The sequence below is a fragment of the Benincasa hispida genome, chromosome 6, assembly GCF_027475165.1.
Source record: "Benincasa hispida cultivar pf3 chromosome 6, pf3_genome.v1.1, whole genome shotgun sequence".
Taxonomy (NCBI): Eukaryota; Viridiplantae; Streptophyta; class Magnoliopsida; order Cucurbitales; family Cucurbitaceae; genus Benincasa; species Benincasa hispida.
Genome location: NC_143483.1, coordinates 168700 through 182923, shown reverse-complemented (window position 1 = coordinate 182923; position 14224 = coordinate 168700). Strand labels below are relative to the sequence as shown.

The 14224-nt window shown below is 33.2% G+C and overlaps 1 protein-coding gene across 1 annotated transcript; it reads right to left on the bottom strand.

Moving 5' to 3' along the window:
• Positions 1–12953: 12953 nt before the first annotated feature.
• Positions 12954–13341, bottom strand: LOC120080515 (uncharacterized). Its single transcript, XM_039035196.2, has 2 exons — positions 13285–13341; positions 12954–13091 (listed from the first exon to the last, which is right to left on the bottom strand). Exons 1-2 carry the CDS (start codon positions 13339–13341, stop codon positions 12954–12956), a joined length of 195 nt encoding a protein of 64 aa, XP_038891124.1.
• Positions 13342–14224: the final 883 nt, after the last annotated feature.

The following is a 14224-nucleotide window of genomic DNA, read 5'->3' as shown; positions in this document are numbered from 1 at the left end:
GAATGGTGTATCGGAGAGGAGAAACAGAACCCTGTTGGACATGGTTCGATTGATGATGAGTTACGCTTCCTTACCAGACTTGTTTTGGGATTTTGCAGTGGAGACTACAGCTTATATCCTCAACTCTGTTCCTTCCAATATTTTTGCCCACCTTTGGAATTATGGAACAGGCGTAAAGCTAGTTTGCATCACTTCCGTATCCTGGATTGCCCAACTCATTTGCTTGAGGCTAATCTTAAGAAACTAGAACAACATTCAAGGTTGTGCCTATTTGTAGGCTACCCCAAAGGTACACGAGGGGGTTACTTTTATGATCTTAAGGAAAGCATGATGTTTATGTCAACAAACGCTATTCCTTGAGGAGGATCATATGAGGAATTGATTTGAATATGATTTATATTAAATAAAGGAGAAAATAACTATGGTTTAAATATTACATATGATGTGATATTAAAACTATAGGTTATAAATATAATATGATAAGTTAGTTATTATATTTATTTATAATTAAAACAATTATATGATAATTTTGGTTGGTTATTTTCTCCATTAACCGTGCAAGTGGGAGGCTATTTTTAGTATTGAATAACTAAAGGATAAAATGAAAAGTGTTTTCATTTTGTAAAGAGATCGCTTCATTAAGTGCATTACTCATCGTTTAGCTCACGAGAGACTACACAATAGCCTTCAAGCAAGAAACTAAACAATCGTGTAAAGCGACACTTACAAAACGATCATGTAAACAATCCAGCGATAGAGTGACACTTACTAAATGATCATGTAAACGATCCAGCGTGATTTAGTAAACAATTGTGTACTAGCAATATTTACTAAACGATCAAGCATCTCGGTCTATGCAATAGACAAAATCTTCTCCTAATTTCTTGATCGTGTAGTTTGATCGTTTCCTTCCTCCATCCCTCTACCAAATCCAACAGAGCCCACACCTCCTAGACTCTCACTCTGAGAATACCAAAGTTGCCAAGTGGTGGTGTCGAAGGGTGCTTGTTCAAGGAGAAGATTGTTCGTGATTACTAGATGATTGGGTAGGCGATCAAAACGATAAGAAAAGGTTGTTGTCCAATTCTTAACGAGAGCGAGAGATCTATAAAAGAAGTGCTCTTCAAAGGTATGTCTCTCATTCCTTTTGTTTTTAATTAAGAAAGCATGTTATAATTTTGTTTAGATGCATAAATGTTCTTGTATATTTGTGAAGTCTATCCGGAGACTATGAGGAGACTTTCTCGCATGTTGCCATGTTGAAGTCTATCCGTATCCTCCTATGCATTGCTTCATATTATGACTATGAGATATGGAAAATGGATGTCAAGACTGCCTTTCTGAATGGTGATCTTGAGGAGAGCATTTATATGCTACAACCCGAGGGATTCATAGCCCAAGGTTAAAAGAAAAAAGTTTGCAAAATAAATCGGTCCATTTATAGGCTAAAACAGGCATCTCGATCTTGGAACATTAGGTTTGATATTGTGATCAAATGTTACGACTTTGACCAAAAAGTTGATGAGCCTTGTGTGTACAAGAAAATCATCAACAGTTTAGTAGTTTTCCTAGTGTTATATGTAGACAATATCCTACTCATTAGGAATGATGTAGGTTCATTGACATTAGTTAAAAATTGGCTAGCGATCCAATTCCAAGTGAAATATTTGGGAGAGGCTCAGTTTGTTCTTGATATTCAGATCTTTCGGGATCGAAAGAACAAAGTGCTAGTGCTATCTCAGGCATCGTACATTGACAAGATGTTGATCAAATACTTGATGCAGAACTCCAAAAGGGGCCTACTGCCTGTTAGGCATGGAGTTACATTGTCTAAGGAACAATGTCCTAACACACCTCAAAAGGTTGAGAAGATGAGATAGGTCCCTATGCATCTGTCTTTGGCAGTTTGATGTATGCGATGTTATGTACTAGACCTGACATCTGTTACGCTGTGGGGTTAGTCAGTAGATATCAGTCTAATTCAGGACAGGATCACTAGACTACCATCAAGAACATCCTCAAATATCTTCAAAGAACGAGGAACTACATGCTCGTGTATGAATCTAAGGATTTTATCCTTACTGGATACACAGACTCTGACTTTCAGACTGATAAGGATTCTCGAAAATCCACTTCAGGCTCAGTGTTCACTCTTAACAGAGGTTCTGTAGTATGGCGACGCACTAAGCAGGGGTGCATCGCTGATTCCACAATGGAGACCGAGTATGTAGCGGCTTGTGAAGCTGCTAAGGAGACCGTTTGGCTCAGGAAGTTCCTTACTGGATACACGGATACGACCCACTTTGTAGACGTTACAAGTGTTGTAAAATGGTACAGATGGTCAAATTCTGATCATTCATGTGGAGACATGTGAGCGGGGGTGTCCTATACAAAGGAGTTTGTATAAGATCGAACTACAAAATGTTTAGTCTCGTTATATAATGTCGTTCATGACAAAGACTTTTATTTCACTAGGATGACCATAGGTAACATGACCTTAATCCTGAGCGAGTTGGGAACTCCTGCCTATGAGGGCGGTCCTTTGATTTGCATGGGTGCAAGTGGCCAGATTGCCGACTCAAACCTACCACTTTGAGGATTCGTTTGATTGGGAAGCTGGGAACTCAGCTACACAAGATGGAATTCACTTCTTCTATGAAGCAGGGGTAAGTAGATAGATTTCTTCGTAAGGGCTGTTTTCGGGGGTTGAACGATATGGTGTCACACACTTTCTCATGGCCCAAGAGTTATTCACTCATAGTAGAACTATGATGTATTATTCATTAGATGAATCAATGGTACTTAAGGAGTTAGATGTAACTACAAGGGCAAAACGGTAAATTGGCATAGCTGTACTTACAAGCGATCTGTGAAGGGTTATCAAACTATTGACTGGTTATATCCAATAGACATAGAATTATATTTGTAGTGCGAAAAGTGCAGCTGTCGGTCTTTAGTGGAGTGCTCGGCAGTTAACAAATGGTGGATCTCGTGATTAAAGAGTTTAATCAATTATTCACGTATCGTTGAAGCTTCAAGCTACAGGTCCCTTTGGTAGCTCAATGGATTCAAGTTGAGAATTAATTCTTGGGTTAGTTTGAAATGTTTAAATTAACAAGAGGGAGTTTGATTATATATGATATAATTAAATTGGTTCAATTATATGTGATATAACTGATATTATATATGAGATACATTAATTGGAGGAATTGATATAAATATGATTTATATTAAATAAAGGAGAAAATAACTATGGTTTTAAATATTACATATGATGTGATATTAAGACTATAGGTTATAAATATAATATGATAAGTTAATTATTATATTTATTTATAATTAAAACAATTATATGATAATTGTGGTTGGTTATTTTCTCCATTAACCGTGCAAGTGGGAGGTTATTTTTAGTTTTGAATAATTGAAGGATAAAATGAAAAAAAAAAATTAGTTTTGTAAAGAGATCGCTTCATTAAGTGCATTACTAATCGTTTAGCTCACGAGAGTTTACACGATATCCTTCAAGCGAGAGACTAAACAATCGTGTAAAGCGATACTTACTAAACGATCGTGTAAATGATCCAACAATAGAGTGACACTTACTAAACGATCGTGTAAACGATCCAGCGTGTTTTACTAAACGATCGTGTACTAGCGAAATTTACTAAACGATCAAGCATCTCGGTCTATGCGATAGACAAAACCTTCTCCCACTTGCTTGATCGCATAGTTCGATCATTTCCTTCCTCCATCCCTTTACCAAATCCAATAGAGCCCACATCTCCTAGATTCTCACTCCAAGAATACCAAGGATGCCGAGTGGTGGTGTCGAAGGGTGCTTGTTCAATGAGAAGACTATTTTTTATTACTAGACGATTGGGTAGGCGATCAGAACGATAGCAAGAGGTTGTTGTCCAATTTTTCACAAGAGCGAGAGATCTACAGAAGAAGTGTTCTTCAAAGGTATGTCTCTCATTCCTTTTATTTTTAATGAAGAAAGCCTATTGTAATTTTGTTTAGATGAATAATTGTTCTTGTATGTTTGTGAATGCGTTTAATTCTTTCACAATGCGTTTAATTCTTTCACAATGGGCTTGGAAAAGTCTTGCTTTCTGCTCACTGGTTCTCTTGAATAAGAGTTCCTTAAGTAAAATCGTGTTGCATGAAATTTTCAATGAAACTACTGAATCTTCAACAAAATTTGTTGAAGGGTCTGCTGCATCAACAAGAGTTGTTGGTGGAAGTTCATTTAGTAGGTTAAATCCACCTCAAGAGTTTAGAGAACCTCGACGTACTGGGAGGGTTGCGAACTCACCTGTTTGCTATATGGGTTTCATTGAAATCCTGGCTATGGTAGCCGATGGCGAGGTTGAGGATCCGTTTTCTTACAAGAAGGCAATAGAGGATGTTGACTGGGATGAATGGGTCAAAGCCATGGATCTCGAGATGGGGTCTATGTACTTCAACTCAGTATGGGATCTTGTAGATCAACCTGATATGGTTAAACCTATAGGTTGTAAATGGATCTACAAAAGGAAACGGGGTGCTGATGGAAAGGTGCAAACCTTCAAGGGTAGACTTGTGGCTAAGGGTTATACCCAAGTGGAGGAAGTTGACTATGAGGAGACTTTCTCGCCTGTTGCCATGCTTAAATCTATCCACATCCTCATGTTTGTTGCCTCATATTATGACTATGAGATATGGAAAATGGATATCAAGATTTCCTTTCTAAATGATAATCTTGAGAAGACCATTTATATGGTGCAACTCGAGGGATTCATAGCCCAAGGTCAAGAGCAAAAGGTTTGCAAACTAAATTAGAGCATTTATGGGCTGAAACAAGCGTCTCGATCTTGGAACATAAGGTTTGATGCTGCGATCAAATATTACGGCTTTGACCAAAACGTTGATGAGCTTTGTGTCTATAAGCAAATCATCAATAGTAGTTTTCCTAGTGTTGTATATAGACAATATCCTACTCATTGGGAATGACGTAGGTTTACTAACTTTAGTTAAGAACTAGCTAACGACCCAATTCGAAATGTAATATTTGGGAGAGGTTCAGTTTGTTCTTGGTATTCAGATCTTTCGAGATCGAAAGAACAAAGTGCTAGCGCTGTCTCAGGTATCGTACATTGACAAGATGTTGATCAAGTACTTGATGCAGAACTCCAAAAGAGGCTTACTGTCTTTTTGGCATGGATTTACATTGTCTAAGGAATAGTGTCCTAAGACACCGTAAGAGGTTGGGAAATGAGACGGGTCCCCTATGCATCTACCGTTGGCAATTTGATGTATGCAATGTTATGTACTAGACCTGACATCTACTACGCAGTGGGGATAGTCAGTAAATATCAGTCTAATCCATGACAAGGTCACTGGACTGCCATCAAGAACATGTCTTTAGGACAAGCGGGACTAGGGCAAGTGGGAGATTTTGTACTAGGCGTTAGTGCCCTAGTTTATTGTTTTGTACTTGTTTTTATCTTGTACACCCACTCGCTTTAGGAAAAGTGAGAGATTGTTGGGGTTGATACCCTAAATCTAGTAGGGTTCTGTAGTTTGTAAACTCGTGTATGAACAAACATTTATGATGTAATAATATGAGATATTTTCTTCATTGTTTATGAAATATGGGATATTTTAGTTGCATTAACCAAAAACCAATAAAATAAGATCCCTAGCTATCGTTGTAACTTAAGTATGTATGTGGAGACATACAAGCGGATCATGCCTTAAGTGATAACCTAAATGGTCTGTAGTATATGGATAAAGGAGGGAAACCTCATCCTGGTGATACTATAGATACGACCTACTTTATAGATGTTATAGGTGTTGTAAAGTGCTACAGATGATCTAATCCTGATTATTCATGTAGAGGCATGCGAGCAGGTGTATCCTATACAAAGAAGTTTGTATAAGATCGAACCACAAAATGTTTAGTCTCGTTATATGACGTTGTTCATGACGAGACTTTCATTTAACTAGGATGACTATAGTTAATATGACCTTAATCTTGAATGCGTTGGGAACTCCTGTCTATGAGTGCGGTCCTTGTATTTACATGGGTGTGAGTGGCAAGATTTCCGACTCAGACCTACCACTTTGGGGATTCGTCTGATTGGGGAGCTAAAAACTCAGCTACACAAGATGAAATTCACTCCTTCCCCGAAACAGGAGTAAGTAGATAGATTGCTCCTTTAAGGACTGATTTCAGGGCTTGAACGATGTGGCGCCACACACTCTCATGGCCTGAGAGGTGTACATTCATAATAGGACTATGATGTTTTGTTCATTAAAGGATTCAGTGGTACTTAAGAATTTAGATATAACTATAGGGGAAAAATGGTAAATTGACCCAGCTGTATTTATGAGCGATCTATAAAGGTTTATCATATTGTTGATTGGTTTATCCAATGGACACAGAAATATATTCATAGTGGGAAGAGTGCAGCTGTCAGTCTTTAGTCGAGTGTCCGGCAGTTAATGGATAGTGGATATCGTGATTAAAGAGTGTAGTCAGTTATTCATGTACCGTTGGAGCTTCAAGCTACTGGTCCATAAGGTCTATTTAGTAGCTCAATGGATTCAAGTTGAGAATCAGTTTTTGGGTTAGTTTGAAGTGTTCAAATTAACAAGAGAGATTTTGATTATATATGATATAATTAAATTGGTTCAATTATGGGTTACATAATTGATTTGATGTATTAGATACATTAATTGGAAGAATTGATATAAATATGATTTATATTAAAATAAAGGAGAAAAGAACTATGGTTTAAATATTATATATTATGTGATATTAAAACGATAGGTTATAAATATAATATGATAATTTAGTTATTATATTTATTTATGATAAAAATAATTATGAGATAATTGTTTAGTTGGTTAATTTATTTTCTCCATGAACCATGCAAGTGGGAGGTTAATTTCAGTTTTTAATAACTGAAGAATAAAATGAAAAGAGTTTTCATTTTTTGAAGATGGCTTCATTATTGATTTACTAATTGATAACTCACAAGAGACTATACGATAGCCCTTTCGAGGGACTAAACGATCGAGCGAGAGACTAGACGATTGCTCACGAGAGCGAGAGATTGCTAGACGATTTGCTAGACGATTGCTCATGACAGTGAGAGATTGCTAGACGATTGCTCACGAAAGCGAGAGATTACTAGACAATCGAGTACTCTTGTCTATATGATAGACTATAACTTTTTCCCACTTACTCAATCGTGTAGCTTGATCATATACATCCTCCTTTCCTTTACCAAATTCACACAGAGCTCACACCTCCTGGATTCTCACTCCAAGAATACCAAGGTTGCCGAGTGGTAGTGTCAAGGGTTGTTCGAGGATCAGACAGTTCGTGATTGTGATGAGAGCGAGAGATTCCTAGACAATTACTCACGAGAGCAAGAGATTCCTAGAAGAAGAGTTCTTCAAAGGTATGTCTCTCAATTCTTTTTGTTTTAATAAGAAAGCATGTTGTAATTTGCTCAATAATGCATAACTATTCTTGTATGTTTGTGAATGCATTTATTCTTTCACAATGGGCTTGGAAAGATCTTATTTTTGCTCATTGGTTCTCTTGAATAAGAGTTCCTTCCAGAAGAACTCAAATCATGAGAAAAGTGGTAACCTTAACTTGAACCCAATCAACCTTTTTAAATGCGAAGTAGCAGAAAGAAAGAAAATCATTCCAACCGGAAACACAAACTAAAAAGGAAAAAAAATCCAATAATGAAGAAATTTTGTCGTGCATAAATAAGGAAAGAAATATTCCTACAATACGATTGATGTTCCACTCATTAATAAGTACACAACTTGAGACACTATCCAACCAAACCATTACCAGACAATTTTGAACAAATGTAACCAATCTCCAAATCTAATAGGCGCAAAAGTTATGATGTTAACTATAGTTATGCCCTCCTTGAAGGAACAGTGAAATTCCGCAGCGGAAACGGGGATTGTTTCCAATTTTAATTTTACGCATAATCAAATTATAGACCAGAAATTATGCAATTCAAACAAAATTTACAACATGCTAAAGAAAAGAAAAGAGAATTTAGGGTTAGAAAAGACTTGCCTTTAAAGAAATCATAGCCTTAACGAAATCCCTCTTCAATCTATCACGAACAATTCGAACCACGAACAGAATGCACAGGACACCACCAATGGATAGAGAATCCTCAGCAATTGAGTGGGCTCTATGATTTAGGGAGAGAGGGAAAGACTTCAGAGAGAATTTTTTTTTAGCAGGGAGAATTTTTTTTTTTTCTTTAGTGATTACACAGACATATAGTCTATCTTCTTCTGTGTAAAAGAAGATCACCGCCAAAAAAAACTACCCCACTACCACGTAATTAATAGAGAGACAATTGAGGGGAGGGGAGTTATTTCCCTCCCTTTAATTTTAAAAATTAAATAAATGTTATATATATATATATATATAACTAATTTATATCATATATAACACATAACCTATAGTTTTATATTGTATCAAATACAATGTAATCTATAGTTTTAATTCTCTCATTAATGCATGGTATTTAATATAAATCTCGTTTATACTAAATTTAATTATATGAATCCAATTCACATAATTAATATTTGAATCATATTAAAAAAAAATCCTCACCAAATAAACTTTATATTATAATTATATCATATATATAATTAATTTAATTATATTACATATAATTAATTCCCTTAATTAATTTGAACAATTCAAATTAATCCAAAAATTGATTTTCAATTATCCCTATTGAGTTACGAATAGGACTTCATGGACCTATAGATTGAAGCTCCAACGGTACTTGAATAATTAATTAAACATCTTTAATTAAATTTTTCATTCTTTAATTAAGTTATTCAATATACATTAACGTCCAGTCACTCCATTAAAGATCGATAGTTGAAAATATATTTCTATGTTTATTGGATAAAACCAGCCAACAACGCAATAACCCTTCACAAGTTGCTCATAAGTACAACTGGACCAAAATTACTGTTTCGCCCCTGTAGTCACGTCTAACTTTTTAAGTAACACTGATCCCTCTTGAACAATAAGTCATAGCCCAACTATGAACAAACCTCTCTCGAACCAAAAGAGGGTGTGGCGCCACATTGTTCAAGTCCCAAAATCAGCCAGCAATTTATCTACTTATCTCGACTTCGAGAAAGAAGTGAGTTTCATCTTGTGTAGTTGTGTTCCCAACTCCCCAATCAAACGAATCCCCAAAATGGTATACTTATTGAGTCGGCTATCTAGAAACTCTCACCAAGATAAATCAAAGGACTGTCTTCATAAACAGAAGTTCACAACTCACTCAAGATTCAGGCTATGTCACCTATGGTCATCTTGGTGAAATGTAAGTCTATATTATTAACGGTGTTATATAATGAGACTAGTCATTTCATGGTCCGATCTTATACAAACTTCTTTGTATAGAATGCCCCCGCTCACATGTCTCAACATGAATGATCAAGATCAAATCATTTGTAGCACTTTATAAAAATTGTAACATCTACAAACTAGATCGTATTTGTAGTGTCACCAGGATAAAGTATCCAGCCTTATCCATCTATTACAAACCATTTAGGTTATCACTTAAATATGATCCACTTATATATCTCTACATACATGTTTAAGCTACAGATAATAACCTTGGATGTTAATTTATTTTGATGCTACTAAATGTCCAATAAAATATCTCATATTTTATTAAATAAATAAATTATTTGTACATTACAATTACAAACAATATGACCCATGAGATTTAGGGCATCAATCACAATACTCTTTTGATTTTTGGTGCTGTCACAATAGACCAATGGACCAGGTGATGGTGGTGCTCCTCGGCATTGCCTTTCCGCAACAAATTCCTCCCGTGCTTTTCAACGGATTTACAAGTAGCTCAAGGAGCTTTGAAGGTGGATAACATGTAGGTTGGTAGACTTGTGAGTGAAGCTTGAATAAGAGTATGCCTTCCCCCTTTATAAATGTACGAGTATTTCCAATTGCTCAATTTTTTTTTCATACCTTTTCCATAATAGGATTCCAGAAACAAACAGAATTTGGTTTCCCTCCCAAAGGAGCTTCCAAATATGCAAGGGGAGAAATTGTGTGGTGATGCCCCACTCATATGCAATTTCTAAAACATGAGTGTTTTCAACATTTATACTAGAAAGCACAGATTTTGACAAGTTGATATTGAGACCATTAGCAGCTTCAAAGGTTTTGAGAGCTTTGAAATAGTTCTGGAGATAAGAGTTGATGTCCTCCACAAAGAGAAGAATATCATCTGCAGAAAGGTGTGAGAGGCAACAATCATTAATGAAGCCTTTTTGTTCAAGATCTTCAACGAGTCACTTAGATAATTCATAACAAGAAGAAAAGGGAAAGGTGATAATGTGTCACCTTGTCTGATTCCTCTATTGGACCGACCATTAATCAAAATGGAGTAGCTAACGCTACTAATACATGCTTTTTTCCACTTACTCCACTTTGTCAAATAGCTTTTTTGGCTAGCATAAATTCAACAATGCACCAATTGATTTTCTCGAAAGTCTTTTCAATATTTAATTTGATCACAAAGCCTCTGATTTTTTTGTATTTCTAGAAATCCACAGCTTCATTTTCCATTATGATGGGATTGGTGATTTGTCTTCCTTTCATAAAAGCCATCTATTATTCTGGTATAGTGATTGAGAGAGTAATTTTAAGTCTTTTAGCCAACACTTTAGCAATGATTTTATACAGAAAAGTTGTGAGACTAATTGGGCGAAAATCAATCGATTTGTGGAACATTCCCCAAAGGCCTTATTGTTGCCAGTGGGTGTCTATTCAATCCTTATTAGCATCACACTTATTTTTAATGTTTTAAATTACATTAATTGTTTTGCTAAAATGTGCATAGCTCAACTGACATTAAATTTGCATGATAACTTCGAAGTAAGAAGTTTGATCCCCCACCCCATATTTTATCAAAATAATAATAATAATAATAATATATTATCACAGTAAAAACAGAATGTAAATTTTTGTTTTTTTGTTTTTGTTTTTTTTTTTTTTGTTTTTTTTTTGATCTATCAATGACTAAACTTGTAATTTAACTTATTTCAATTAAAAAAAGACGATAATTGAGGTTTTGTTTATAGCCTTTTAATGCCTTTATTTTTTTGTTTTTTATTTTTGAAAGCTTTATAAATACTAATTCCATCTCTGAATTTTGTTATTTTTTAATCTACTTTTGTAACCATGTGTTTTCAAAGTTCATGTCAAGTTTGAAAATTAAGAAAAGTGGTCTTTAAAGATTATTTTTGGGATTTTGTTAATGTTTCAAATGCTTTCTTAAGAATGAATATATGAAAACTATGTAACAAATTTGAGAGAAAATAAGCAGAATTTTTAAATAAAAAAAAAACTAAAGATCTCGTTTGACAATCATTTGTTTTTTTAAAAAAAAAAAAAATAAACTAATTAAGTTTATAAACACTATTCCCATTTATAAATTTATTTTTTTTTATGTTGTTCTCTTTCCATCGATTATAAAAAATCGAGTTTTGAAAATAAAAAAGAATATTTATTTAAAAAAGTAGTTACAATTATGATTATTTGACTAAAAATCTAAAGGTTTCTTTTAACAAGTGAAAAACGTGATTAAAAAAAATTGAGAAACCAAGTATAAAATCAAAAAACAAAAAATGAAATTCTTATCCAACCAAGCTCAAATGATATATTAAAGGGAAAATTAAAAGAAGGAAAAAATGAAATGGGGAATTGGAAGAGAAAAAGGAAGAAGATGCAAATAAGTAGGTAGGGCAAAAACGTTAAATAAGAGAAGAATGTTATAGAATGAGAGTAAAGTTGTAAAAATCAACAATATATGAAGTAGGATAATGTATGGTAAATTTTATTTATTTATTTATTATTTTTTTTTTTTTGTTAAATCTTGATAAATTAATATCGAATTAGTGTTATTTATTTATTTATTTATTTTATTTTTACAATACGTGAATTTGAAGATCAAGTCTCTATAATATGTCACTAAGTAATAGATCGACAGACATTATCATTTTACTATACTTGAAAAAAATTCCAGCAAATTTACTATTTAAAATTATTACTCCATACTTTATCAGAAGATAATTATTTAAAATTTTATATGGTTGAATTTGAACCAATGTCGAATATTTACTGTTTTAAAAAGTGTTTTGGCACCCCCTTGGATTTCTCCCCTCTAACTAAAAGTGTATTTAAAATGATCTTATCCTTTTGTTATTGAATTATAATTACCTTTAAATTATTTTGCCAGTTAAGATATTAAAGTTTTTATCCTTTTAATTCCTAAACATCCATACCACTTATATTATTTTGTCCCATTTTCAAAATTAATGTCAAAGAAAACAGAAACAATATATAGAAAATTGAACAAGTAAAACCAGTTTGGTAATCATTTCGCTTTTTGTTTTTGTTTTTAAAAATTAAACTTATTTCATCCACATTTTTTACAATGATTTCCATCTTTGTTAAGTACAAAGATTGAATTCTTAACCAAATTTCAAAAACACAAAACAAAACTTTAAGAGCTATTGTATTTGATTTTCAAATTTTAAATAGGTATTTTAAATCACTGATAAAAAGTAGATAACAAAAGAAGAAAATTAGAAATAGAAGTTGTGTATATAATCTTAATTTTAAAAAATAAAAAACCAAATAATTATTAGACAGGATGTTAAATTTTTACCCCATGCCAACTAGCCATAATTCATATCCTTGTAGGAAGAAAAAGCTCATGAGCCATATGAGAGCTTTTCTTTTCAAGGCTCTTACGCAATACTAGCTTTCTTTAGGGAGGTGGAAAATTAAAATATAAGCAAAATCAAAATTGAAGAGAGCCATTGAAAAAAAAAAACCCCAAAATTATCAAATAGGGGTAGCTTTATTTATTAATTGCATCCTTGACAGCATCAGCTGCTCCTTGTACTTTGGCCTTCATTTGTTGTCCTACTTCTTGCACTGATTCCTTAGCTGATTGAGCTGCATCACCGGCCTTATCCATCATATTGCTCAATTTCTCCTACATAAGGGCACAAATTAAAAAAATACGTTAAATCAGACATCTCCCAATAGTATAGCCATAAAAGTAATTTGAAGTGACAATAAAGATGCGGTACAACTAAGTGACAATAATCGAGAAATAACACAAAACATAAAATTATTGAATGAAATTATTAAATTATACTAATGTTACTAAATTCATAGATGTAAACCTGAGCTTGACCCTTGGCTTCTCCTGCATGGTAGCTCATCTTTTGTGAGTTATCCATATTGTTTGGTGAAGAATTTCAAAAACACACAAAGAGCTTATAACTTCTGATGAATAGGTGATTATAGTTTTCGGAATTTGTTGATTTTGAAACTCAAACTTGTTCTAATTTAAATAGTAGTTATGATTGAATCATTACTTGACACGTGTAATGACACGTGGTAGTTTGTGATTTGTTAACTTGTCATATGATGTTTGGAATCATGTTCTATATTGGGGCCAATTGACCAGGTTTAATCATTGAGCAATGTTACAAAATTCACCACAAAAGTTGGTTCCTTATTTTAGGGCATTTCTCATGCCAATACTGTATACCATCCATAAATGGAAAGCCATCTTAAAAATGATAAAATTGAAAAATTATTTTTTTAAAAAAAATTATTATTTTCAAGGAATTACATCAAAATTATTTCAACAAATATAAATAATATTTTGATGTCTTTTGACTCATATCAATTACTCTTAGGATTTTTTTTTTTTTTAAAGTAGATAACCAGAATTTTTGTATGCCCATAATTATAAATGTAAGACATTCTTAACTAGTCATATTTGTTTTGTAAGAATACTTTTTAAAATAACTAGAAATATATAGACAAATGTATTTGATTTATAAGATTTGTATTTGAGAATGTCATAAATTTACATAATATTTTAATAATTTCCTTTACAATTATTCATTAATTTATTATTAGTTTAATATAATTTTAAATTATTAACATATTTGTGTTTTATTAATTTTAATTTCTTTTTACATTAATATATTTTATTATTTATTTGTTATTATTCTCAACAAAATAATATATATCAACCTAAGTTTTCATAAGACAAATATTGGTTCAAATTTAAATTGGAATATCTTCCTAGAAAAACAATAACAATTACAA